General features: G+C 36.3%; 1 protein-coding gene across 1 annotated transcript; it reads left to right on the forward strand.

Moving 5' to 3' along the window:
* The first annotated feature begins 3,065 nt into the window (after positions 1–3,065).
* Positions 3,066–26,151, forward strand: LOC114292457 (chalcone--flavonone isomerase). Its single transcript, NM_001426714.1, is given in 4 exon segments — positions 3,066–3,352; positions 3,445–3,603; positions 24,511–24,734; positions 25,747–26,151. Coding segments are annotated over 4 exon segments (696 nt in total). The 5' UTR covers positions 3,066–3,240; the 3' UTR covers positions 25,948–26,151.
* The last annotated feature ends 1,020 nt before the right edge of the window (positions 26,152–27,171 follow it).

A 27,171-nucleotide genomic window follows, 5' to 3' on the forward strand; every position in this document is an offset into this window, starting at 1 on the left:
CAATGTGGTTTTTATAAATGTATAGTACTTGACGAATTCTACACATTGAACGGTTCAGATTATCAAAACGGAATCCGTGATGGGCCTCCACGGGCCCAACATACGGTCCAGTCCAATCTTAGACTGGACCAAAGCCAAACCCTAAAGTTAATTCATTCTTATGTTAAAAACCTTTCGTTAGATCATATGTTCAAAATTTTCATAATAAACCAAGAATATAGTTTGTCATAAAATCATATTAAATAATTTTTTACAAAAAAGCACTGAAATTTTGCTACATAAAATAGATTGGTATCTTTTTATAATTTTTTAAACAAACTACTGTTCGTAAAGCTTTACCACTCTCATTAAGTAATATTTAAATAATTATATAAACTTATGAAATGTTTAAATGTGATAGCTCATCATATACAAATCTAAGGGTAAATAATAAATACATCTTTTGAGATTTGCTTAAAATATATATTATTCCTTGTGATTTAAAAAATTATAAATATCACCTTGTTGGAATTTTTTATTTAACAGAATTAACCAAAAAAATGAAATTCATAATAGTTCTCCTATACAATAATAAAATTACTTAAATTATTAATTGAAACATATTTCTAATGTCATTAAAAACTGTTAATTGACTTTATAATTAATTAATAAAATGAGTGATTTGTTATGAAATTAAAAATTTCAGAGAATGAAATATAATTTTCAGAACTATAAGAGATTTTTAATCAAATCTCAAGAGATGTATTTATAATTTACCCATAAATGAATTGTGTTTGAACAAGGCACCACTGCACAAATATATGGTGCCCAAAAATTAGGAGTGTACAAAAAACAATCGGTAGAATCGGTAAATTAATCCAATTCGGTCTAAATTGTCAATTTGGTCTTGTTTTATTAGTTTCGAATCTGGTTTTGGTTCTGAAAATAGTGGAACTGTTCAAATTGATCTGATTTTCGGTTCCAAGGCTTTGCTTATGATTCTGACCCGAACTGAACCGTAATATGTTTGTTTATTATTTTCTTATATTTTTATATATAAAAACAAAATATAAAAAGTTTATTATAAGATTTGAACACTAATTTTCATTGTGAAATTGACAAACTTTAACGAACTTAACCAAATTAATTATTATTAATTTGTTTATTAACATAAAATATATATCATATTTATGATTATATAAAATTTCTAACTGTAAAATTGAAACAAATCAAACCGGTTTTTATGATTTGGTTCTGATTCAGTTTCATAGTTTAACGATTTGGTTAGTATTCTAATTTTTTTGAAATTAATTCTTACTGTTTGGTTCCTAATTTAATCTAAAACCAGATATGTGTACACCCATACCAAAAATTGTTCCATTGTTCACCAATAATTGTCTTTTAACAAAAAAAATAAAATATATATATATATATATAGTTGACTCTTAATTTCAAAAGTATTGTAGTTTTCATCAAATTATTTAAAATTTATTAATATAATTACTTGTATCCTTATTTTTGGTAAATTTAAAATAGGGGAATTACTGTCCCGTGGGGACAGTAGAAATAACTTTCAAATCAGTGGAAAAAGATTGCAATGGTGGAGGGGGGAAATTTTTTTACCAACTCATGAGATTCTGATGTTAAATGACCCATATACACTTGCACCCAAACTTACTACCATAGCTTACTCTCTGTTCTACTTCGCATCGCTCTCATTCTCTCGTGCATCCCTCTGGCTTTATCGCATCATTTCTTCATTCTTTCTCCTTTGTTTATCATTTCTTCCTTTTTTATGCTGGAAAGCGAGAGAGATGTGCGGGACAGTGAAAGAGAGATACAGAGTAGAGCAGAGAGTGAGCTATGGTGGTAAGTCTGATTGGGTTAGGAAGGAGAAGAAGAGGGTATATATCGTTTTGGGTGCAAGGATATATACGTCATTTAACATCAAAATCTCATTTAGTAATAAAATTTTCAATCTTCACGGATGCTATTATTTGTAATCTTTCCTCACTAAAGTTGTAAGTTACTTTTATTTTATTTTTTTTTTGTTACAGAAAAAATCTCTCCACTCTCCCGTACAGATCAAGGGAAGCACCCATTTTAAGTTATTTCTAGTGCCCCCATTAGACATAGTAGTTTTTTTTAACACTAATACTATATGTACCGATTAGTATATTAATTGATTTATCAATTAATAATATAACATAATTTAAGATATTTTTGATATTTGTAATTTTTATAATGAGCAGTGTCAATAATAATGTCATTAGTATACTAGTTAGGGCATTCACAATGGAATAGCCAAAATTGTTTGTTAAAGTGTGTGTTATATGACAAAAAGTGATAAAAGTGAGGTTTAAAAATGTTTGTTAAGATGTGTTAAGAGTTTGTTAATTTTAGAGAGTGAGTGGTGGTAAAATTGATGTGTTAAGGGGTGTGTTATATATATATATATATATGTTTATATAATAAATAAAATAAATAAATAATTTAGTTTAATTAAAAATTTTAAGCTCAAAATTAAATTTTAAGTCCAAAAAAAAAAAAAATTTCCGTTGACCGGGTCAACCGGCCGAACGTCTGGCCGGTCAACCCGAAAGACGAACAAAACACTTCCAAGCGCTAGCCGCAATTAACAAACTTTTTAACACACACGACTAACACACACACTAACTGATCCACTGCAGCACCCAACAACACACTTTGCTAGTTAAAATTTACCAACTGACACTAAAACTCTTCTTAGCAGCTCCGCTGCGGATGCCCTTAGGCCTTGTTTGGCATGATCTAAAAAAGTTAAAAAGTCAAAAAGTTACTATCATATTTAAATCACATCATCTTATTTAAGTCATATCACTTCTCTAACACATCACTTCAAACCCAACTCATACCCAACTCATATTTCATAAAAAGTCAAAAAGTACACTTATTTAGATCATCCTAAACTACTCCTTAATATACTAATTGATGCATATAGTGTCACATTCTATCTAAATGCTCCTCAACTACCCTTCAGTGTGGTCAGGGTAGGTGGCTAGAGTCACGCCACGGCCACCTATCAACACGTGGCCTTGGCTACCGATCCTTATGTTTTAAATTTTAATTTTTTCTATCAATATAGAACCCAGCTACCACACCTTTGATTAATTAATTAAACTTTCGTTCACTTCTTCAATAAAACCATACAAAACGGCATTGATCACGCTGTCTGTCGTCTCGCCAAGAACAAGCAAGAGGTGCTGAGAGAGAGAGAGAGCAATGTCTCCATCACAGTCACCGTCCGTCACCCAAGTCCAGATCGAGAGCCACGTTTTCCCTCCGACTGTGAAACCTCCGGGCACGTCCAAGCCCTTCTTCCTCGGCGGCGCAGGTTCGTTCTTTCTTTCTTTCTTTCTTAAACTGCGCACCACCCTTCGATTCGATCTCTCTTATCTGATTGTTGATTTTGGCTAATGTGCACAGGGGAGAGAGGTTTGGAAATCCAAGGCAAGTTCATCAAGTTCACGGCTATCGGAGTGTACCTCGAAGATAGCGCCATCCCGTCGCTCGCCGTTAAGTGGAAGGGCAAGACTGCAGAGGAGCTGACGGACTCCGTCGACTTTTTCAGGGATATCGTCTCCGGTAACTTAATTCTACTTTCTTTTTTTGCTTTCGTTTTTTCTTTTTTCAGCACGTGGTAAAAGAAAATTACCAAACCAAGTTTTCTTTTATCGGCAAATGTTGGCCGTTAAAAGAAAATTTCTTTAAGCATTAAGTGGTTGCACACCCTTAATTCAACCTAAGCGGAATTGAACCCATAACCTCTTGAAATATGGCGGCCAACTAAACTAGGCCTCGTTGGTTACCAAACCAAGTTTAAGACATGAAAACAATAATTTGCGGGGAGGGAGCCCCTGTTTACACAAATTAGATCATCTTAGGCTATGTTTGGCATGGAGGTTTGGGTTGAGTTGGGACTATTTTAGTTATAAAAAAATAAAATAAGTTTTTTAACTCAATAAGATAAAATGACACATCTAAATTATAATCATTTTATTTTTTCTTTTATAAAAGTCAAAAAGCCAAAAAACTTTTGGCCCTAGGCTAAAATAATTAAAAAGTTAAAAAGTCAACCCACATTCCAAATGAAGGCTTAGGGAGCCTTGATGATAATAAACCTATTCAGCTTGCTTGGTTCTATTTTTCCAAAAATACTTTTCAAAAAATTTTACTTTCTTATTTTTCGTGTTTTTTTATTTTTACTAAATTATTTTAATATTTTAAGTAAATTTTTAACTTTTTAAATATACCTAACATAAATACACCTAGAAAGTAAAAAAAAATTATAAAAAAAATCTTTTAAAAATTCACTAAATACTAAAAATACAAAAAAAAAAAAATACAAGAATTCAATACATTTTTTTATTTTTTTATGTATTTATTAATTTTTTAAAATATTTTTTCACAAATTTTTTATTTTTTAAATATATCTAAGTAAGGTGCATCTAAAAAAGTAAAAAAAAATGTTTAAAAATTTAAAAATATTCACTAAAAACAAAAAAATACGAAAATAAAAAAACTCAATTTTCAAAAAACTTAATTTAGAAAACTCAAACCAAACACACTGATTGGTAATTTACTCAATTTTTTTTAAGTTAAATTTTATTTAAAATTGGCTTTACTATTTAAACTTGTTGCCTTTTTTAACACACTTTCCAACAGAAATTTTTATTTTTGCCAATTAATTAGGATGATAATACTGTGTTTGATTGAGGGATTTAGAAAAACAAAGAAAAAAGTGTGTGAAACTATGTGAAATGTATTTCACCAACCTTTTCCCTTTGTTTTTCCAAATACATTTTCAAACCCCCCAACCAAACATAGCGTAAAGGTTGCTCATATCTTCTCTAATTATCAATCAATCATACCACTTATACATTTATAAAATAAGTCTAAAAAATAAATTTGTATATCATTTTTCACATATATATATATATATATTTCAATTCCAGATTTAATATTCAAGGGAGAGGGGTGGTATTGTCCTTGTTCGATATTTTACAATCTAATAATGTTGCGATAACATATTTCTTTGTCAATCACTTTTTATTAAATTTTTATATGAATTTGCAAATAACTTCTTTATAAAGTTTCATCCAAAAAAATTTGATTAACTTGAAAATATGATGGATCGCATATTTCAACATATATATTGATTCAATTCATGTTGTTTTGGTAATAGATAAAATTTAATTTGAAATAGTTTTGAAAATAGAGATACATTTGGAATAGATTTGAAATAGTTTTGGAAATAATTTTGAGAACAGAGTAAGAGATAAATAAATGGGGTACTTACGTATAGGTTTTAATAAGTAGACTTATTGTCTAATAGGTCCTATGAGAAAAATTTGTCATAAAAAATGTCACTAATTATAAGTTTTAGCGACAATTTATAAAAATCATGACAAAAAAAAGTCACTAATTTTCAATTTTTAGCGACGTACGTAAAAAAGTGTCACAAAAAAATATTTTTAGCGACAATTTTACTAAAACTTATTTTTAATAGGACTTGATAGGAATTAAGTCTAACTAGTAGGACCGATTGATACTTTACCCTAAATATAAGTTAACTTTCAATTTTGAACTCTCAAAAATCAATTTGAAAACCCAAAACAAACATGGTCAAAATGTATTTAGTGAGGAAATTTTAGTCCACAAATATCCTAATAAAGATTAAAAAAATATGTAGTTTTAATGGGCGAGGAAAACAACTTGTCGCCATTTCCCTCTATATTCGCGCCATAAAATTGGAGGGGGCGCCAAAAAATTTCAGGACTTTCATGAGGAAAATTTTCCTTGCTTATTGTAGGTTCTTTTGTGACAATAAATTTTGTCACAATAAATAAAATTTTGTCACTACAAGTTTGGTTTTCATATGGCGGGAATAAGTGAAGCTGTGCCCATAGATTTGTGACGAAATTAGAATTTTTATTGCTAATTGGTGACAAAAAATAATTTTCCTCACAAATAATTTACTTTTAGCAACGATATTAGATTTTCTCGTAAATTTTTTTCACTACAGATACATTGGCGCCACCTTTGAAACCCTAGCCACCGTTGCCACCTTCAAAACCCTAGTTTAAGAAATCTAGGCTATTCTTCTCCTAGATCAGAGAGAGAGAGAGAGAGATGTGTGGACTATTGGAGGGTGTAATGAGATAAAATAGAATGGGGGTGTCATGAGAAATAATGGAAATTTAGCTAAAATCCCTCAAATAGACCCTTGTTTGGTGAAAATGATAGCCTAATTTACTTTACCTCATAAACCTCCTAAGGAGGAAGTGTATAATTGAGTAAGGATAAAGTAAAATATATATTTTTTTTTCTTGGATAACATTGCTAGAGTAACATGTTACTGTCAAATAGAATAATCTTTTACTGTTTAGAACAATTTAGATAGTAATAATTTTTTTTTTTAATTTTTAATTTGTTTTTAAGAATTTCATAGTTAACATGGATCTTATTTGATATATCCTGATGAGAGTATTCTAAAAATACTAATTTTATTAAAAACCGTCATCTAGATCAAAAGTTATATTATTTTAAAGTTTAATATTTTGGTAATAGCGGTGTGTGTTGGACTTTTCAAGAAAAACTTTTTGTACTTGTCCTTAATGGAATAAAGTTTTATTATGAGGGGATTTTGACCAAATTTCTGCAAAATAATGGTGTAAATAAAAGCATCCAATTTCTGCTGACATAACTGCCCTTATCCTTGCTTCATTTACCACTGGACAATGATACCATGATATTTATTTGTTTTTATTTATATATATTTTTTCATGTGAGATTGGATGAGTTTCGATATACCACGAGATAATGTAGACCTAATTTCTAAAAAAGTATTACTTTATGAACTTGTTTGAGCTTATGTCTCAAATTAAGTTTATTAGCCCTTAAATTTCATTTTCAAATTGTTATTAATTTTGGAAAATTACACCCTTAAAGTTGAAAAATGTCATAACATTTATTGTACACATCCGTTTGAAAAAATGGTTATTCAAATTTTCTTGTCAAAATCTATCAAACAAGATCTAAATTATATAATGACAATTAGTTTTTGTTGTACCAACCGTGTGGACTATTGTTGGTAGTAGTCTTTGAGCTTTGCGGGCTCCCTTATGCTTATATAAGGAGCCCTGGTGTGTATTGTATTTTCAGACTGGTTCAGAGTAATAAAAGCTCGTTTAATAGGTTATCCTCCCTTCTTTGTGATTGTATCTCCTTTGTGGTTACAAATACGGTATCATAGCCTAGTTTCATGACAACTTAAAGTTACTATCTTGGCACTTCTTTCTGTCACTATTACTTATTAGTTCGTCTGAACTTTGTAAGCATATGCTCTATGGTTATCACTATTTAGTGGATCCTCCATATTGGAAACTTCAAGTTTTTATTTCACTTTGTGTGATTTCCTCAGAGTTTGCACCACCCGACAATCTGTTTATATGATTGACATACCTTGCGACGCTGTGTTCGTGGATTGTTTTGGTTTACAGTTCTCTTAAACTGATTATGGTGTGCAAATCTTTGCTTTCCTTGTTGGATCAGATGAACTTTTAGACTTATAGTTGATAAAGATGTTAGAAAAATGGTTTTTGAACCATGATTTTTGGCCAATTTTGAGCCTAATTTGAGATGGGGTACGGATACTGATTGAGGTGTGTCCAAGTGGAAACGTGATCTATGCCGGGTGGTGATTCACTTCGTATATTTTGTTGATCAAAACCATTTTCTGAGTGAATGTGAAATTGACTCTGAAGGAGGCTTCGGCAAAATGGTATTTGAACGAATTTAAAATCGAATTTGTCTCTGGTTTCTTTCAGAAACTCTGAAGCCTTCAATGGAATTCAATTTAAGTGTGATTTGGTGTCTCTCTTCTTCTTGAGAATTTCAGATAGATGTGTGATTTGGTGTAGGCTCCATTCATCGCCGAATTTGGTACAGAACACCACGATTTTCACCATGTCGATTCAATGATTCCGAGACGGCCAAAATTGGAACAGCACGGCCGAAATTGGGACAACAGTTTGAGGCTTTTTACATGTTGCTCACACAACCAGCTTAAGCCTATAAAAACCCCTTGAATTCCTTTAGGAAATGATCGAGTCAAGGAGTTCAATTTCTTTAATATTGGAGTCTAATATTGCTCTTCGTTCTTGGAGTTCTTCATTTAGATTTCTACATTAAAGAGTCTTTGTGTCTTGGAGGGAGTACAACACAAGTTTGGTTCGTCATATCTGGGATCGTTGTGCTGTGGTTAGTCGTTGTATCCTGGGAGGTTGACGCCGATAACCTGAGCACCATGGTGGGGGCGAATTAAACCTTAAGGAAATTGTGTCCAACACAAGCCTCGACTAATTTCGGTATTGTATTTTTTTGTGTTACAATTTCAAAGTTAATTTTCCGGTTTAATCTCATCTCATTTTCATTTTGTTTGTTACTCTATTTTCACTACATAATTTTTTGCTCTGTTTTTGGTTGCAAACAAACTCACTTTCATGTGTGTTATTTGTATTAAATTCCCAATACCGAAATCATAGCTTGATCAAAATTTTCATGCCATTGTTTCGGTGCTTGTTTTAACATATAAAGAGATTTTACAAGCTTGCAGACTTTTTTCTCTTGGCCTGGAACCACAAACCCCTCGGATTGTTCCATATAGATCTCTTCATCTAAATTGCCGTTTAAGAAAGCTGTTTTAACATCCATTTGATGTATCTTCAAATTATACAACACCGCAATTGCTATTAGCATGCGAATGGGTGTTATTCTTATTACATGGGAATATGTATCAAAATAATCTAGACCCTGCTTTTGCTTATACCCCTTAACTACAAGTCTCGCTTTATACTCGTCAATTGAATTACCTACTTTCATTTTTCTCTTGAATATCCATTTATATCCAAGTGGTTTACACCCTAGAGGGAGATCAACCAATTCCCATGTATGATTTTGCATGATGGATTCAATTTCACCATTTACAACCACTTTCCACAAAGATGCTTAAGGACTTCACATCATTTCCTTAAAGCTTTGAGACTTGTGTTCTAACAAACAAGTTAAAAATTAGGACCAAAGGATTTTAATGTTGTAGCCCTCTTACATCGTCTAGGTTCATTTTTCTCCTCACTGTTACTCATAATACCATCACACAGTTTACGGGGTCATGTCGGACCATTGTAGCAGGACAGCTTACGAGGTCATGCCGGACCGATGTAGCAGGACAGTTTACGAGGTCATGTCGGACCGTTGTAGCAGACACTGTGTGGTCGTGTCAGACCGATGTAGAAGACAGTTTATGGGGTCATGTCGGACCGTTGTAGAAGACAGTTTATGGGGTCATGTCGGACCGGTGTAGAAGACAGTTTATGGGGTCATGTCGGACCGTTGTAGAAGCTGACCGGAATCAAATGTTGGGACAGTTTACGGGGTCATGTCGGACCGTTGTAGAAGCTGACCGGAATCAATGTCGGGACAGTTTATGGGGTCATGCCGGACCGTTGTGGTGGTGCACCAAGGGGGCGACTTAGGGAGTGCGCCATGAGCGACTTATACATGATACTGTGTATAACCCCCCCTCAAACTCAAATAGGTGTGAAGATAGAAACCTATTTGAGGTTGAAACAAAGGGATTGATAAAGCTGACCGGTGTAGAAGACACTGTATGAGTGTGTATATAGGCTGCCCAAAAGATATACATGGATGTAGATATCGAGCCCTCAAAAGTCGTGCCCTCAAAAGGTGTGCCCAATCTTTCAAAAGGCGTGCCATCAAAAGGCGTGTCATCAAAAGGTGTGCCATCAAAAGGCGTGCCCAGTTTGTCTGGCGTCAAGAGGCGCGCGATGCGTGTGGCTGCCTCGGCTATTTAACCAAGACGGAGCCTGAGGCCGAGGCAGAGGCAAAAAACTTGCGAAATCCTCTGAAAAACTCTTCGTTGTGCTGAGAGAGATAGTCTGTAACACTCTGTTGCCCAGAAAATGGCCTCTTCGTCCCGCCCTCTGCTTACTCTCTTTCCCGACCTCAACGAGTCCACAAGAGAGATAACTGGTGCGGTGTCCCGGGAACCTCAACCAAACACCACTGGGTTTGCTCCGTTGAACTTTCCGATGCAGTCGGTGGAGCAAAAAATGGCAGTGCAAACGGATGTGGAGGCTAATCAGTATACTTTGAAGTCATGTGTGGAGAGCATGACGGCGGTCACAAACTTGTCGCACCGGCTGCAGAGTAGGACAAATGAGGTGCAGCAGTTAAACGCCCAACTGGCTCTGCTCCAACGCATGTATAAGGATGCGCGAGCAGAGATAAGTGTGCTAAAGGCGGAAAATAAGGAGCTGAAGCGGAAGGCCACCGTTATGTTCCGATTTGGAGGGCCGCCATATGCTGCAGTGGAGGAGCAGGGAGTAGTGATCATGCCCAGTGGAGTGGGAAACACAGAGGCAACACCGTCAAGGGCCGTCCAGGACGGAGGCAAGAAGAAGAGACCGGCGGCAGAGTAGAGAAAAATCCCGCCTGTGGATGTGGTTGTTTTGGTGTGGTTTTTTTTGTTTTTTTTTTTTTGTTTTTTTTTGTTTGTATGGTGATCGGGGTGAGCCCCGACATGAATAAAATGAGGTTGAGTTTGGTTGGCAGTTCATCTGCGTCGTTGGTTTTTTTTTTTTTTTTTTTTGGAGAAGAATAATAATAAATAAAATGAAGTGTGGGATAAAGGTGAAGAAAAAATTTCGGAAGGTGAAAGTAATAAAAAATAAAAAAAAAAAGAAAAGGGGAGATGCAAAGGTGTTGGGGCGGGTCCTACCACTAAGGGAAAAAGAAGATGATGGGTGTGCAAATCTGTATTTTTTTTTTTTTTTTTTTTTTTTTATCAATCAAGAAAAAGAGATATAATATATATATATATAGAAAAGAAAGAAAGTTGGGGAGAGATGGAAAAGTATGGTTAGAGAGAGAGAAAGAGGGTTATGGCCATGTGATAATAATAAAAATAAGAAGAAAGAGAATGCGAATGTGCACAGTATCCAGCAAAGTGATGAATAAAATAAATCAGTGGGCTAGGATAGTGGATGGTAAAATATTAAAATAGGTTGGTATAGTGCAAGTGTGTGTGTGTATGTGTGCCTGGTGTGTTGAAGTTGCTTCATCTTTGAAAGCATCCATAGATTTTCTATCCACGGGCTCAATAGGTGGGAGTGAGAAGAGGATGGTCTCTGGTTGGCGAAGAATTCATTTCCTACGGCGATGGATTCGATTTGGGTTGAGGGGTGGTAAGGGATGATGTTGGTTTGGACCCACTTGTCGGTGAATGATTGGCGGGAGGAGGCAGAGGAGAGGAGCTCGTTGGGGAGAGCGACGGTGACGGAAATGCCTGAACCGGAGAGGGCTGTGAGGACCGCCGGGTCGGAGTCGTAGAGCTTGACCTGGTTCAGGCCTTGCGACTTGAGGAGGTGAACTACTTGGGATGGTGGTGGAAGATTGTCTGCGATGCGGCCGTAGTTTACTCCGATGGAACCCGTATCGGAAAATGAAGAAGCAATGGGGAAGAAATAACAGAGAGAGAAAATGAGAGGAAGTGAGAGAGAGGGAGAGAGGTTAAGCTTTGCCATTCTCTGAAACTCACAGAAAGAGATGGGTTTGATCGCCGGTTCGATCAGGTCCGGTTTGAACGAACCAGATGATGATGGGTACGAAGTTTGGAGAGCAGAGAGGGCTATGGGAGATGAGATTTTAATCGATTTGTCGAGGTTGAATTTCATGGCCGCCATTCGTGTACTGACCTCGCGTAGCGATGGAGAGAGAGTTGAAGATACAGCGGAGTGAAGGTATGTGTAGAAAATTTTAGCGGAATTGGTTGAGGTTCGGTGGACGGCTAAGGTGAGGTTACCGCCCGCCGGTGAAGCGAAAATATTAGGTTCTAAACCTGCTCTGATACCATGTTAAATTTGATGTATAAAGAGAATTGTATTATTGATTGATGTGTATATTATGTATATTACAAGGATTCCTATTATATAGGAGAGGATTTGGGAGTAGGTGAGGAGTAGGTGTAGGTGGTAGTGGAGGTGGTAGGTGGAGTGGGTGGTAGTGGAGGTGGTAGGTGGAGTGAGTGGTAGTGGTAATTTACATTTACACAATTTACATTAACAGCCCCCCTCAAACTCAAGGAGGATAGGCACTAGCCAACTGGAGTTTGGAGAGAGTCACAAAACAGAAAAATAAACTGATAAATAAAACAGGATAGGAGACACGGTATGGTCGTGTCAGACCGTTGTAGGAGACACAGTGTGGTCGTGTTAGACCGGTGTAGAAGACAGTTTACGGGGTCATGTCGGACCGATGTAGAAGACAGTTTACGGGGTCATGTCGGACCATTGTAGCAGGACAGCTTACGAGGTCATGCCGGACCGATATAGCAGGACAGTTTACGAGGTCATGTCGGACCGTTGTAGCAGACACTGTGTGGTCGTGTCAGACCGATGTAGAAGACAGTTTATGGGGTCATGTCGGACCGTTGTAGAAGACAGTTTATGGGGTCATGTCGGACCGGTGTAGAAGACAGTTTATGGGGTCATGTCGGACCGTTGTAGAAGCTGACCGGAATCAAATGTCGGGACAGTTTACGGGGTCATGTCGGACCGTTGTAGAAGCTGACCGGAATCAATGTCGGGACAGTTTATGGGGTCATGCCGGACCGTTGTGGTGGTGCACCAAGGGGTTTATGGGGTCATGTTGGACCGTTGTGGTGGTGCACCAAGGGGGCGACTTAGGGAGTGCGCCATGAGCGACTTATACATGATACTGTGTATAATCCCCTTGGTGCACCACCACAACGGTCCGACATGACCTCGTAAACTGTCCTGCTACATCGGTCCGGCATGACCTCGTAAGCTGTCCCGCTACAATGGTCGACATGACCCCGTAAACTGTCTTCTACATCGGTCCGACATGACCCCGTAAACTGTCTTCTACACCGGTCTAACACGACCACACTGTGTCTCCTACAACGGTCTGACACGACCATACCGTGTCTCCTATCCTGTTTTATTTATCAGTTTATTTTTCTGTTTTGTGACTCTCTCCAAACTCAAGTTGGCTAGTGCCTATCCTCCTTGAGTTTGAGGGGGGCTGTTAATGTAAATTGTGTAAATGTAAATTACCACTACCACTCACTCCACCTACCACCTCCACTACCACCCACTCCACCTACCACCTCCACTACCACCTACACCTACTCCTCACCTACTCCCAAATCCTCTCCTATATAATAGGAATCCTTGTAATATACATAATATACACATCAATCAATAATACAATTCTCTTTATACATCAAATTTAACAAGTCCTTTTAATAGATCTCATGTTTTCAGTCTCTGAGGTCATAGACTCTATAGTTGTCTTACAAGGAAATATATGTTCAAAGAACATTGCATTCCTTGACTCAATAATAGTATTCTCATGCATATTAGGATGTTCATATTTATGTATCAGAAATAGATATGTACTACTATTATTCGTATAACCGATGAATACACAATCAACGGTTTTTTATCCAATCTTAGTCATCTTTGGACTAAGGATCGCCATTTTGCCAAACACCCCCACATTTTAAGATAATTGTAGATAGGTTTCCGGCCTTTTCATAGCTCATATGGTATATGGTATTTGACTTGTCTTCTTATGGGGTATTCTATTTAAAATAAAATTTGCAGATAAAATTGCCTCCCCCCACAAGTTCTGGAGTAAACCCGAACTTATCAACATGGCATTCATCATCTCTTTTAGAGTTTGATTCTTTCTTTTAGCCACTTCATTTGATTGAGGAGAATAAGGCGTAGTAGTTTAATGAATACTTCCAAATTGAGAACACACTTCCTCAAATGGAGCATCATATTCACCACCTCTATCACTTTTGACAACCTTAATTCTCTTGCCAAGTTGATTTTTAACCTCAGTTTTGTATTGCTTGAAAGCTTCTAAGGCTTCATTTGTACTTCTAAGCAAGTTAACATAACAATACCTCATGCTATCATCAATAAAACTAATGAAATACTTTTTACCTCCTCTTGTTTGAACATATTTCAGATCACAAATATCTGTATGAATCAAACTCAAAGGTTTAGTATTTCACTCTACTTTATTGAATGATGCCTTTGTAAGTTTTGCCTCAGCGCAAACTTCACACTTGTGATTATGATCAACTTCAAATTTAGGTAAACAATTTAAAGAACTTAATCTACAAATAGAATTGAAATTAACATGACCTAATCTACCATGTCATAAATAAGAGGGCTTGACAACATAAACAGAAGAGGTCTTTTTATTATTATTGGGTATAACAGTTAATACATGCAGCTTAAAAAGCCTATCACACATATAACCCTTTCCTACATACATCCCACTTTTGGAAAGAACAACTTTCTTGGATTCAAAGACTAATTTAAACCCATTCTTAATCAACAATGACCCAGAAATTAAATTCTTACGAATATCCGGCACATGGAGTACATTGTTGAGAGCGAGTGAATTCCCCTAAGTCATTTTCAACATAACCTTCCTTGTCCTTCAACTTTAGAGGTTGAAAAATTTCCTATAAAGAGTTGTTCTCCATTTTCCACCACATTATAAGTCGTGAACATCTTTTTGTCGGCACAAATATGACGAGTAGCCCCTGTGTCCACCCACCAATCATTGGTATTGCCTACCTAATTTGCCTCTGATACCACAATAGAGAGACTAATGTCTACCAACCCATCTGAAAGGTTTTCAGCTTCTGTCACATGTGCTTGTGCAGATTTCTTGCTTGAACCTCCATTGACCTTGCATTGGTGGCAGTTCATTGCTCGATGCCCAACTTTGCCGCACACAAAACACTTGCCTTTGAACCTTTTATTGTTCAACTCTTGGAAGTTCTGCTTGGAGCTCTTTCCGTCATATTTCCTCGTTCTGTTGTTGGATTTAGAACTTTGTCCTTGTTCCACAACATTCGCTTTGGCTTGCTTAATATAGCTGCCAGTCTTTTTGTCAGAACCGCAGTTATCCTCTTCAATACGGAGCCGCACAATCAATTCCTCCAGTTTCAACTCCTTGCGCTTATGCTTAAGATAATTCTTAAAATCCTTCCATGTCAGTGGCCATTTCTCAATAAGTGCCACAAACTGAAAGGATTCACTAAGAATCATTCCTTCAGCATGAATCTCATGGAGAATTAATTGGAAGTCTTGCACTTGACTGATAACAGTCTTGGAATCAACCATCTTATAATCCAAAAAATGTCCGACAACAAATTTCTTTGTGCTAGCGTCTTCTGTCTTATATTTTAATTCCGAAGATTCCCACAAATCTTTAGCAGTCTCCTTCACGCAATACACATTATAAAGTGTGTTTGTGAGACTATTGAGAATATAATTCTGACATAGAAAGTCCTCATGCTTCCAAGCTTCCACTGCAGCTACAATTTGCTAATCAGTTTCCCCCTCTCTCGGTATTGGTGCAATCTCATGGGTAAATGGAACCCGATCAAATTAAACCTTAAGATTGTTGGGAATTTAATTCAAATAGCACGTAAAAGTGAGTTTGTTTGCAACAAAAAACAGAGCAACAAACACAATGAAAATGAGATAAGATTAAACCGGAAAATTAACTTGGAAATTATAACACAAAACAATACAATATCGAAATTAGTCAAGGCTTGTGTTGGACACAATTTTTTCAAGGTTTAATTCGCCCCCACCGTGGTGCTCAAGTTATCGGCGTCAACCTCCTAGGATACAACGACTAGAATCCAAGACCACAGCACAATGATCCTAGATATGGCGAACCAAACTTGTGCTGTACTCCTTCCAATACACAAAGACTCTCTAATGCAAAAATCTAAATGAAGAACTCCTAGAACAGAGAGCAATATTAGACTCCAATATTAAAGAAATTGAATTCTCTAACTCGATCATTTCCTAAAGGAATTCAAGGGGTATTTATAGGCTTGAGCTGGTGGTGTGAGCAACGTGTGAACAGCCTCAAACCGCTGTCCCAATTTTAGCCATGCTGTTCCAATTTTGGCCGTCTCGGAATCATTGAACCAACGTGGTGAAAAACATGGTGTTTTGCACCAAATTCAACAATGAATTGAGCCTACACCAAATCACACCTCTATTTGGAATTCTCAAGAAGAAGAGAGAAACCAAATCATACTTAAATTGAATTCCATTGAAGGCTTTAGAGTTTTTGAAAGAAACCAGAGACGAATTCGATTTTGAATTCGTTCAAATACCATTTTGCTGAAGCCTCTTTCGAAGTCAATTTTGCATTCACTCGAAAATTGGTTTTGATCAACCAAATATACGAAGTGAATCACCACCTAGCATAGATCATGTTTCCACTTGGACACACCTCAATCGATATCCGTAGCCAATCTCAAATTAGGCTCAAAATTGGCCAAAAAATCATGGTTCAAAAACCATTTTTCTGACATTCAGATGGGTTTAAGATAAACGAATGTGACAAGTGTGTCTATATAGAGGAATAGACGAAGGCTATGTCATAGTTTGTCTTTATGTTGATGACATGCTCATTATTGGGAGTAATAATGACATGATAAGGTCCACAAAGAAGATGTTAAACAAACAGTTTGACATGAAGGACTTAGGAGTTGCAGATGTAATTCTTGGGATGGAGATTACAAAAACTCTTGATGGATATGCTTTATCTCAGTCTCCCTATGTTGAGAAAATTTTGGAGAAATTTGGTGAGCATGACAATCGTCCTGCTAATACACCTATTGATACTAGTATTCATCTATCTAAGAATACAGGCGCAGGCATATCTCAATTAGAATACTCCTGTATTATTGGAAGCTTGATGTACCTTATGAATTGCACTTGGACTGATATTGCTTATGCTGTAAGAAAGTTGAGTAGGTGTACAAGTAACCTAAGAAAAGAGCACTCAAGGTTCTGAAAAACGGTTGTGGTCGCCGTAACGGTGGCGGTGGCGCGGTTGCGGTTGCAGGGTGTAAAGGCCGTAGCGTAACGGTTGCGGTAACCGGAACCGTGAATTTTTTAATTTTTCGCACAATTTGGAAAAACTTACCGATACGCATATTTTTTTCCATGATCATATTTATTGGGTTTAAAATAAATATTGATCAATTTTTGTAAATTTTTAAGTATGATCCAATATATTTCATATTTTTAAAACACTATAAACTGAGTTTTTTACATTTTGTTTTAATAATTAATGACTTTATATTATACAAAAAATCAATCACTAACTATTATATATAAGATAAACAATGACAAAAGTAAGAGAATAAATAAGAGCCTAAATATATATATATATATACATATTTTAACCAAATCAAATAGATAATGACCACACTTATTATTATTATTATTATTATCAAACAATATATAGATAGACACACACAAACAAAATGGTTGAGTGATAGCAGCTGAATAGAATAGTATAGGTCTTACAGCTTAAACAAATCAATAACATATTCTTCCCTCGTCTTCTCTCTTTATCTTCTCTCTTCTCTCTATCCCTCTTCTCCATTTTCACCTTTTTTTGTGTGTGTTTTTTTTCGAAAGAAGCAATTCGGAACCGTTATGTAACGGTGCATAACAGGCCGCTACGGCTGTTACGGCACCGTTATGACCGCTACGGCAGCTGCTACGGCTGACACACCTGTGAATCTCAATCACACTGCAAAAACGGCCGTAACGGGTAGCGGTAACCACCACAACCGTTACGTAACGGTTGCGGCCGCTTTTTAAAACCTTGAGAGCACTGGAAAGCTATTATTAGGGTACTTAGATATCTAAGATATACCCAGAGATATGGCTCATAGTATACTCGTTATCTAGTAGTACTAGAAGGGTACAACGATGCAAATTAGATATCGGATACGAAAGACTCAAAATCTACAAGTGGATACCTTCGGAGTGGTGTTGTCTCTTGGAAGTCATCCAAACAGACTTGCATAGCAAGGTCTACAATGGAATCTGAATTTATCAAGTTGGATAAAATAGGAGAAGAAGCAGAGTGGCTTCGAAATTTCCTAGAAGAGATTCTAATGTGGCCTAAACCTGTGTCATGTATTCATTGTGATAGTGAATCAGCAATAGGACGGGCACAAAATGTGATGTATAACGTAAAGTCAAGACATATTCGTCGAAGACACAATACCGTTAGACAATTGCTTTCACATGGAATTATTTCCATTGAGTACATAAAGTCAAAGGATAATATCCCAATCCATTGACTAAAGGGCTAGCCAGAGAGCAGTTGTATCATTTATAGAGGGAAATGGGACTTAAGCCTATTATTTAAGTTACCATAATGGTAACCGAACTTAGTTGATTGGAGATCTCAAGATCTAAGTTCAAAGGGACAACCAAATTATGGGTGACTTTTGTTTCACTAAAGGAAGGTATCTCTTATACAGAGATTGTCTCTTATCCATTTTTATGATAAGAAGAGTGATACCTGCAGCGTTTGTAGGGTGAGCTTTGCTCTTAATGACTCTTGTAACTTGAATGTGCAAGTTGGGGTATAGCAGGATACTCCTTATAAGCGAGATCACCTATATGAGTTTGAATTGGGCTGGTTCTCTGAAAATTGATTAGGCTAAATTCTCTAGAGCACTCATGAATACCAGACATTGTTTAGGGCCATAATGAATACAATTGTGAGAACCAAATTGTGTGGGTGGTGCACTGTGTGTAGTGTATTGTCTTGGCATACACAAACAGCTGAACAGTTCAAGGTATCACGTCCACTAGTTAGCCAGTATGTCCAATAGGCTTTTACTAGGAAAGGTTCAAAGACAAAAGCTACCTATCTTGTATTGAATATAGAAATTAGAGTACATAGAATCTTTTTATTTTTAGAATTATGTATATAATCTGTGATTGTGTCAATCACTAATTTAGTATTGTTTCCTTATTTATATCGTTTTCTAAATTGTATCATGAATCTATTATATATACATGACCTCTACCTCATTCATGAAAAAGCCAAATAATTCTTTTCATTCTTTTTGATATCAGAGCTAGGTTAAGTACCTAGTAATTTTGCTTCATCGACGGGCGGCAAACTTGCTTTGGTCGTCCGCCGGACCTCAACCCATTCCACTCCATATTTTCTTTCAGTATCATTTCATGGTAATCTCTTCCTCTATCCACTAGTTTATTCCTATCCCAAATATCTCTATCATATTTTTTTTTTTTTACTTACAATCCATTTTTTTTTTTGTGTTTCTGCTCTACTTTGTCTTTCCCTCTGTTTCAACCTCAAATAGGTTTTTTTCTTCAAACCTATTTGAGTTTAAGGGGGGTATTATACCTATATCATGGTGAGCATGGTGATATACCATGTGAACCACCTAAGCTGCCCCATTTAGCGTACAACCCAAGTCGCCCCTTTTGGCACATCACTTAAGTCGCCCCCCTGGTACACTTTCTAATAAGCTGTCCCTTGGCGCACTCAATCATCTGTTGCCATCATCGTTTAGCACCACGTCATAAGTTATGTGTGTGCCACACTTGCTGGTTCAACATCTAGTTAGTCTCTACAACGGTCCGACATGATCCCTTAAACTGTCCCGACATTGATTTCGGTTAGTTCCGATAACAGTCCGGCATAACCCCGCAAACTGTCCCGATACTAATTCCGGTCAGTTCCTATAACAGTCCGGCATGACCTCCTTAAATTGTCTTGACGTTGATTCCAGTCAGTTTCTTCTAGAGCAGTTCAGTCCCTGTTTTTTTTTTCCCTTTTTAGGGTATGGTGCTGATGTATTAAGCATTTTTTGGCCTTTTTTATTTAGTGGACTACCAGATTTGTTCGATAACATTTATTTGGACTAGCCGTTGAGTTTTTTCTGGCATCTTCCAGTTATCCGTTAGCAAGCTGCGATTGTTGAATATTTTCACACTAGTTTGAGAGGGAGTGTTGAATATAGAAATTAGAGTACATAGAATTTTTTTTTTTTTTAATATTATGTATCTGTGATTGTGTCAATCACTGATTTAGTATTGTTTCCTTATTTATATCATTTCCTTATTTATATTGTTCTCCTAAATTGTATCATGAATCTATTATATATGCATGGCCTCTACCTTATTCATGGAAAAGCCAAATAATTATTTTCATTCTTTTTCTTGATGAGGTGTATCACCTTTATGTACTCTCTCTTAGTCTGCATGTTGCATATCCTTCGTCGTTATTTCCATTCATGTGGGGGATTGTTGGAAAAATTGTTTTTGAACCATGATTTTTGGCCAATTTTGAGCCTAATTTGAGATGGGGTATGGATACCGATTGAGGTGTGTCCAAGTGGAAATGTGATCTATGCCTGGTGGTGATTCACTTTGTATATTTGGTTTACCAAAACCATTTTCCCAATGAATGCGAAATTGACTCCGAAGGAGGCTTCAGCAAAATGGTATTTGAACGAATTCAAAATTGAATTCGTCTTTGGTTTCTTTCAGAAACTTTGAAGCCTTCAATGGAATTCAATTTAAGTGTGATTTGGTCTCTCTTCTTCTTAAGAATTCCAGATAGATGTGTGATTTGGTGTAGCCTCAATTCATTGCCGAATTTGGTATAGAACAACACGTTTTTCACTACGTTGGTTCAACGATTTCGAGACTAGCAAAATTGGAACAGCACGGCCGAAATTGGGACAGTGGTTTGAGATTGTTCGCATGTTGCTCACACCACCAGCTCAAGCCTATAAATACCCCTTGACCTTTAGGAAATGATCGAGTTAGAGAGTTCAATTTCTTTAATATTGGAGTCTAATATTGCTCTTTGTTCTTGGAGTTCTTCATTTAGATTTTTGCATTAGAGAGTCTTTATGTCTTAGAGGGAGTACAACACAAGTTTGGTTTGCCATATCTAGGATCGTTGTGCTGTGATCTTGGATTCTAGTAATTGTAACCTAGGAGGTTGATGCCGATAGCCTGAGCACCACGGTGGGGGCGAATTAAACCTTAAGGAAATTGTGTCCAACACAAGTCTCGACTAATTTCGGTATTGTATTGTTTTGTGTTACAATTTCCAGGTTAATTTTTCGGTTTAATTTCATCTCATTTTCATTGTGTTTGTTGCTCTATTTTCACTAAATAATTTTCTGCTCTATTTTTGGCTGCAAACAAACTCACTTTCACGTGTGTTATTTGTATTAAATTTCCAACAAAAGAAAAGGCTAAGATCATGCTTTCTTATAGTTAAATGAGTTTACTTCCCAGTCGAAAATCTCTGTTCTTTTTCTGCTTCTTCTTCACCTGTATGAGTTCAAATACCCAAGTGAAGCCAACAAAATTCCAGTAACTAGCCTTCTTCTATTAAACCCTCAACCTTCATCCTCTTCGGTTACTGAAACTGTTTGCCAACTTTTTTCCACTCCTTGACCCTTTGCGGTTAAAGAATATGTTCAAGCTTCCCGACTTGATAAGTGTTTAATTCCAGCCATTGGAGCTGAACAGTTAATTACCTTGCAAATCCCTGATGATCTGCCTCGACATTAGAAACAACAAAACCACACTTATCTCTATTTTGGGGCTGTTTGCCTTGCTTTTACTTTTCATGGCAAGAAAGGACTTCCCATAGTTTCACGAGTTGCTCTCATGGATACCACTACGGCACAAACCACTCTCAACTCAGGCACAATCTTGTTGACTTTCCATTCCAATTTCAACATGCCCACACCTTCTCTCGGCCCTCAAAGTTCAAGTTCAAATTGGTGATGCTCCAGCAGTATCAACTGCATATGCGGCCATTCTTCATTACCATTGATTCTCCTCAACAAACCTCTGTAGTCCATATCTCTTGCCAGCTGACCCAAGCAGAACTCATTCAATTACTTCCCAACTCCTGGATGACTTATGAGCAAACTCACCAGCCCACAAACCTAATTCAATCTTCTGATCCTCAATGTACCACTCACTCAGATGGTTCAGTTGAAATCACCTTTCCCAAAGGAGATACTCCAACTACCGCATCTCTGATATTGTCACCGGCAATCAACATGCTTCATGCAGTACCTGTTCATTCCTTCTTATCTCAAGACTCTCCAAGCTATGTGCCCAGTCTAAATGGCCATAACTTTTTTGACGCTTGTTCTTGTAACAACTGTTTGGCTGCTCCATCTTTTTATTTGTGATGATGATGCTTCTCCGAAAAAGACCCAGTAACGAACCTCTAAACATCAACAGTTGAAAACCCATTATGAAGCTGGTGATCCTATTGTTGATCTTCTTGGCTACCCTTCTAGCAAATTTTATTATTATGATACTTCTGGTAAAAGCATTCCCAACTTAGGGTAATCCCAAACTCTCCTCTTCTCTTCTCTTCACCCTGTAAACCAAAACCTCAACCACCTGTAAGTCCACCTTGCAGTCCTTCATGGAGATACAATCAAAAAGAGACAATATACACCCAAGCTCCTTATATAAGCAAGAAGGATCCCTATACAACAGACTACTACAGTAACTACTACTGAGATCACATAGGCATGTCTGCCACCCGACACTAGACGACAAGACAACATTACTCACACCACAATATTTACTCACATGTGCAACATGTGTTATCACACTCTCTCTCAACTTATTACAAGATGATAAACAATAGGACACAGTACAAACATCTAGCCACCACCCACGGCACCCTAAACTCCCTTTCTTCTCCACCCACGACACCCCCACCCCCACTACCCCCAAATGAATTACATACATGACAACTTTGCTCTTATGTGACTCATGAACAAAGAACCTCACAATAGCTTCAAGAAGAACCCCTATTTGACCCTTTGGTTCTCTATAACCCATTAACAAAGAAATGAAAATGAAGCCAAAACAAAAAGAAGTACAACTGGTTCGGATTAATTGCTCCTGCTGGTTGCTTCTGTTGGCTGTACAACTGGTTTAAATTAGTTGCTTTTGCTGATTGCTTCCGTTGGTTGGTTATGTATATGTATATATTATGTGCAAAGTTAGTTTACCGTATGTATATGTATATGTATATGTATATGTATATGGCAGTGGTCGTCGAATCTGGTGCTGGTGGATTGTGGCAAAGGTGGTTGAATCTGGTGCTGGTGGTTGACATAGAGTTGACACAAAAGAAGATAGCGAAAGAGAACATAGCATAGGGGTATTGAAGTCATTTTACTTGCCGTTAACAAGGAGTGTTTCATTATAGTTCGAAACAAAATGGGGCCTCTTTGCCTATTTTTGACAGTGGGTCATCATCAAGTGCTCCTTGGCCAACCCCAAAGGGGTGAATTGGATTTTTCCATTTCCCCCCCTTAAAGGACTAACCCTTATGTAATGCTTGCATTGTGTCACTGATAATATATTAATTCCGCTTATACCATATACATGCACTTGATAATTATAAGATTCAGGAAACACTAACCCTTGAATGGGTAGAAATCTTGATTGTGTGAGCCTTTAGAATTGGAAGGCAATGATGTGTGTGAGCGTGTATCCTTACAACATGATGCCTACATTTTTGGTTTTGCAAGTTGTACTGTCAACTTCTTTGCCAGTTAGAGGGCACCTTAAAAGGCAATCACAATGTGTAGTTCATGAGTGCACGACATATACAATGGAAAACATCACAAGACGAGAGATATCACTATGATAGACATTAAACCTGAAAAGCAAGATGCCGCAGCATGCATCAGAAAGTGTCATGATTGCAAACTAACATTAATGTAACAACGCCGCTAGGCTAACCATCTCTTTCTGCCATATTTGGTTTACCATCTTATGTGGCACATTCACATGTCATTAATATCCAATACAAATGTGAGTGTGTCACATAAGATGGTAAACCAAATATGGTAGAAAGGGATGGTCATCCTAGCATTGTTGTTAGTGTAAATTACTACCAAATGGAGCTACATTTTTGCCTTTTTCCAATGGTGATTGGGGTATTTTATGCTGAATGTATTGGGAATTTTACCATATATTCTAGACTGTTATCAACCTGCAATCTTAGATTGGCTGAAGGAAAGGCTGGAAAATTTTTCTGATACCATGGTCTCCCCTTATTATTTGTTTTCCCTTTACCTTCTTGTCTCATCCAAAAGATCTGATGTAAATGACTTGTACTTCCTTTCTATCAATTAAATGCCTTCAATTTGAGGAAGAAGTCTTTTGCATTCATAGTTCAAAGAGTACAACCAATATGTATAAATTTTTTTCTTCTAAATCAATCTTCAATGGGATTACATTCACATGAATCCATTAACGTTTCCAAACTATAAGTGTAAATGACTACATTACGTATTAAAAGTCCTTAACCTAAATGGATGTTGACTAATAACTGTACGATAATTTTTTGATGAAAGGCAACTAAACTGAAACAAAAGTTTAGACGCAAGTGTTCTTTAATGAGTGCATGACATGAGAATAATATGAAATACATGTTTTCAATCTCAACTTCCAACTCCTGAGCTTAATTGTCATTACCAATTTGTAGGTCCCTTTGAGAAGTTCACACAGGTGACTATGATTTTGCCATTAACGGGTCAACAATACTCTGAGAAGGTTACAGAAAATTGTGTTGCCTATTGGAAAGCAGTTGGAACCTATACTGATGCAGAGGCCAAAGCCATTGAAAAGTTTATTGAGGTCTTCAAGGATGAAACTTTCCCCCCTGGCGGTTCTATTCTTTTTACCCAATCACCCCTTGGATCATTGACGGTTAGTAATTCCAATTTCTTTTTTTTTTGGGGGTCTTCTATTTCATATTGTAATTCTTTTATGAGCAAATTGCGCTATTAGTCCCTATGCTTTGGTCCTTGTGTCATTTTGGTCCCCGTAATTTCAATTGACTCGATTTTGACTTTAAATTTATGATTTTATTTTAATTTGGCCTAATTGATTACAACTCTTAGCATTTATAAGTGGCAGGTGTCAAATATTTTAGAATAAAATTATAAATTTACTAAACTCAGTGAGTTAACCTCAACCAATTCAGTAATTTTTTTTTGTCAAAAACACTGGCAGCATTATCAATTAGACGAAATTGATACAAAATTTAAAATTAAAGGTCAAAATTGAGCCAATTAAAAGTGGAGGGATCAAAATGACACAAGGAACAAAATGTGAGGATCACCGGTGTAATTTGCCCTTATTTTATTATGTTAATCTAAAAAATTCCAGAATAATATGACAGATTGATTTGAAAAGGTTATCATATTGAAAATTTCTTTTTAAGCTTTTGAGGGAAAGGACACTAATGATTTATGATGCTGCATATAGCAATTACATTTCAGCTTTTTCCTGAGAATCAGTATCAATAAAGAAATAGAGCAATCCATCTTTCTTTGTTTTTGACCGTAATAGAAATATAATCTCCACATTTTAAATTCTGGACAATTTTTTGATATTTTTTCTAGGTACATAATATTTTTGGTTTATAGAAGGAAAAAATGTCCTGAACTGTTTAAAAAGTGTAAAGCTTATTGATTAAAAGAAGGCCTCATTGTAATAAAGGTTGTTGAGCTCTTGTTGTCCTAGCTGTTTGGTGGTGAAACTAGAATACCGAAATTACCAAAAATAAATCATTTTCAGTGAAATATAGGCCTAATGACACAGCCTGAGATATATATATTCGTCAACGACTTAATAGTCCTTACTTTTGAGTGGAAAAGTAAAATCAATCTGTATCTAGATTTTAATTTTCTTTGTTGCTTCCTATCTGAAAACTCAGATTGCTTTCTCAAAAGATGGTTCCTTACCTGAGACCGGGACTGTGGTGATAGAGAACAAACAATTGTCAGAAGCAGTGTTGGAGTCAATCATCGGCAAGCACGGTGTTTCCCCGGCAGCAAAGAAGAGCTTGGCAGCAAGAATGTCAGAATTGTTGAAGGAGAAACTGGAAGCCCAGACAGCTGCTGCTGCTGCTGAATAAGTATTGGCATAGTTGGTTTACGTGAGTGCTTAAGTTGCTGAAAAAGAAGAAATCTGTAGTTCCTTTGAAGAGATGCTATATTTATGTTCTTCCTCTGCTTCATAATCTAGCTACATGTGTCTTGTGGAGTGTAATAATGAAGTGGTTTTTTACTTCTACTTCAATGAATTTCTTTCTTGTCTTGCTTCTTGTTGGAGTAGTAAATTAGTAATGAATGGATAATATGATTTTACAAGTAGTCTATCAATTTTTTGAGACAAATGTGATCCGATCAAGTGACTTATAATGTCAGATCAATTAAATTTTTGTCACGGTAACTCTACAAAATGGACGATTAGGATGGTCGAACTTAAATTTCAAGATGGACCTATAGTGGGCCAAATTGAATGGTCCAGACAATCTAGTATCACTTTTTAAAATTGTCAACTTGCAAATTGTAATGATGGAGCGATTGGGTGCCCATAAGAGGCACCTGTACCTCCTCAAATTTCTCAAGTCCTACCCAAATGTAGCCCAAGGCTATGGTGGTAGCAACTAGAGAGAATAAAAACATGAATTTCTTGCACTACCTAAAATGAGAGCATTAAAATCAACCTATTTTACAAATATAACCCAAATCCCCAATCTACTTATATATCTATACTATTATTTAAAGTGAACTACTTACTTGGTATTCAAATTTTGATAGCTTCTTCTTATGTCACGTGTCCTCATTTTCTTATTTGACAAGAGTAAGTGTCGAACCTTAAACCTTAGTAGGTTTAATAAACAAAACCCTTACCCCTTACCTAGCATACCAAATATAATAAAATTTCAATTTTAATTTTACTTATTTTAATTACACATATATCGCGTATCTAGTCTAATAAATATGAATCTACTTTAATCCAAACCAACCAATACATAAGGGTTATTTGAGATGTGCTAGGTTAGTATAGTTTTCGACTTTTTTTATTAAAAGACGTGCAAAAAAATAGAGAGGTGATCTGATTAAAAATAAATAAAAAGATAAAAAAGTGTACTAATATTCAACATGCCAAACAAGCTCATAGTTGCAAGTCGGCCTAGAGGAAGGCAGGGAAGGCCAGCAACTCCAATCATATATCCTTTATTTTTCACTAGCTATAATATAAAATAGATATATTCTTTATTTTATCTATTTATTATTATTATTTTTATTTATGTACTACATCACTATTCTTTATTTTACCTATACATACACAA

The sequence above is a fragment of the Camellia sinensis genome, chromosome 8, assembly GCF_055761805.1.
Source record: "Camellia sinensis isolate YWXY chromosome 8, ASM5576180v1, whole genome shotgun sequence".
Taxonomy (NCBI): domain Eukaryota; kingdom Viridiplantae; phylum Streptophyta; class Magnoliopsida; order Ericales; family Theaceae; genus Camellia; species Camellia sinensis.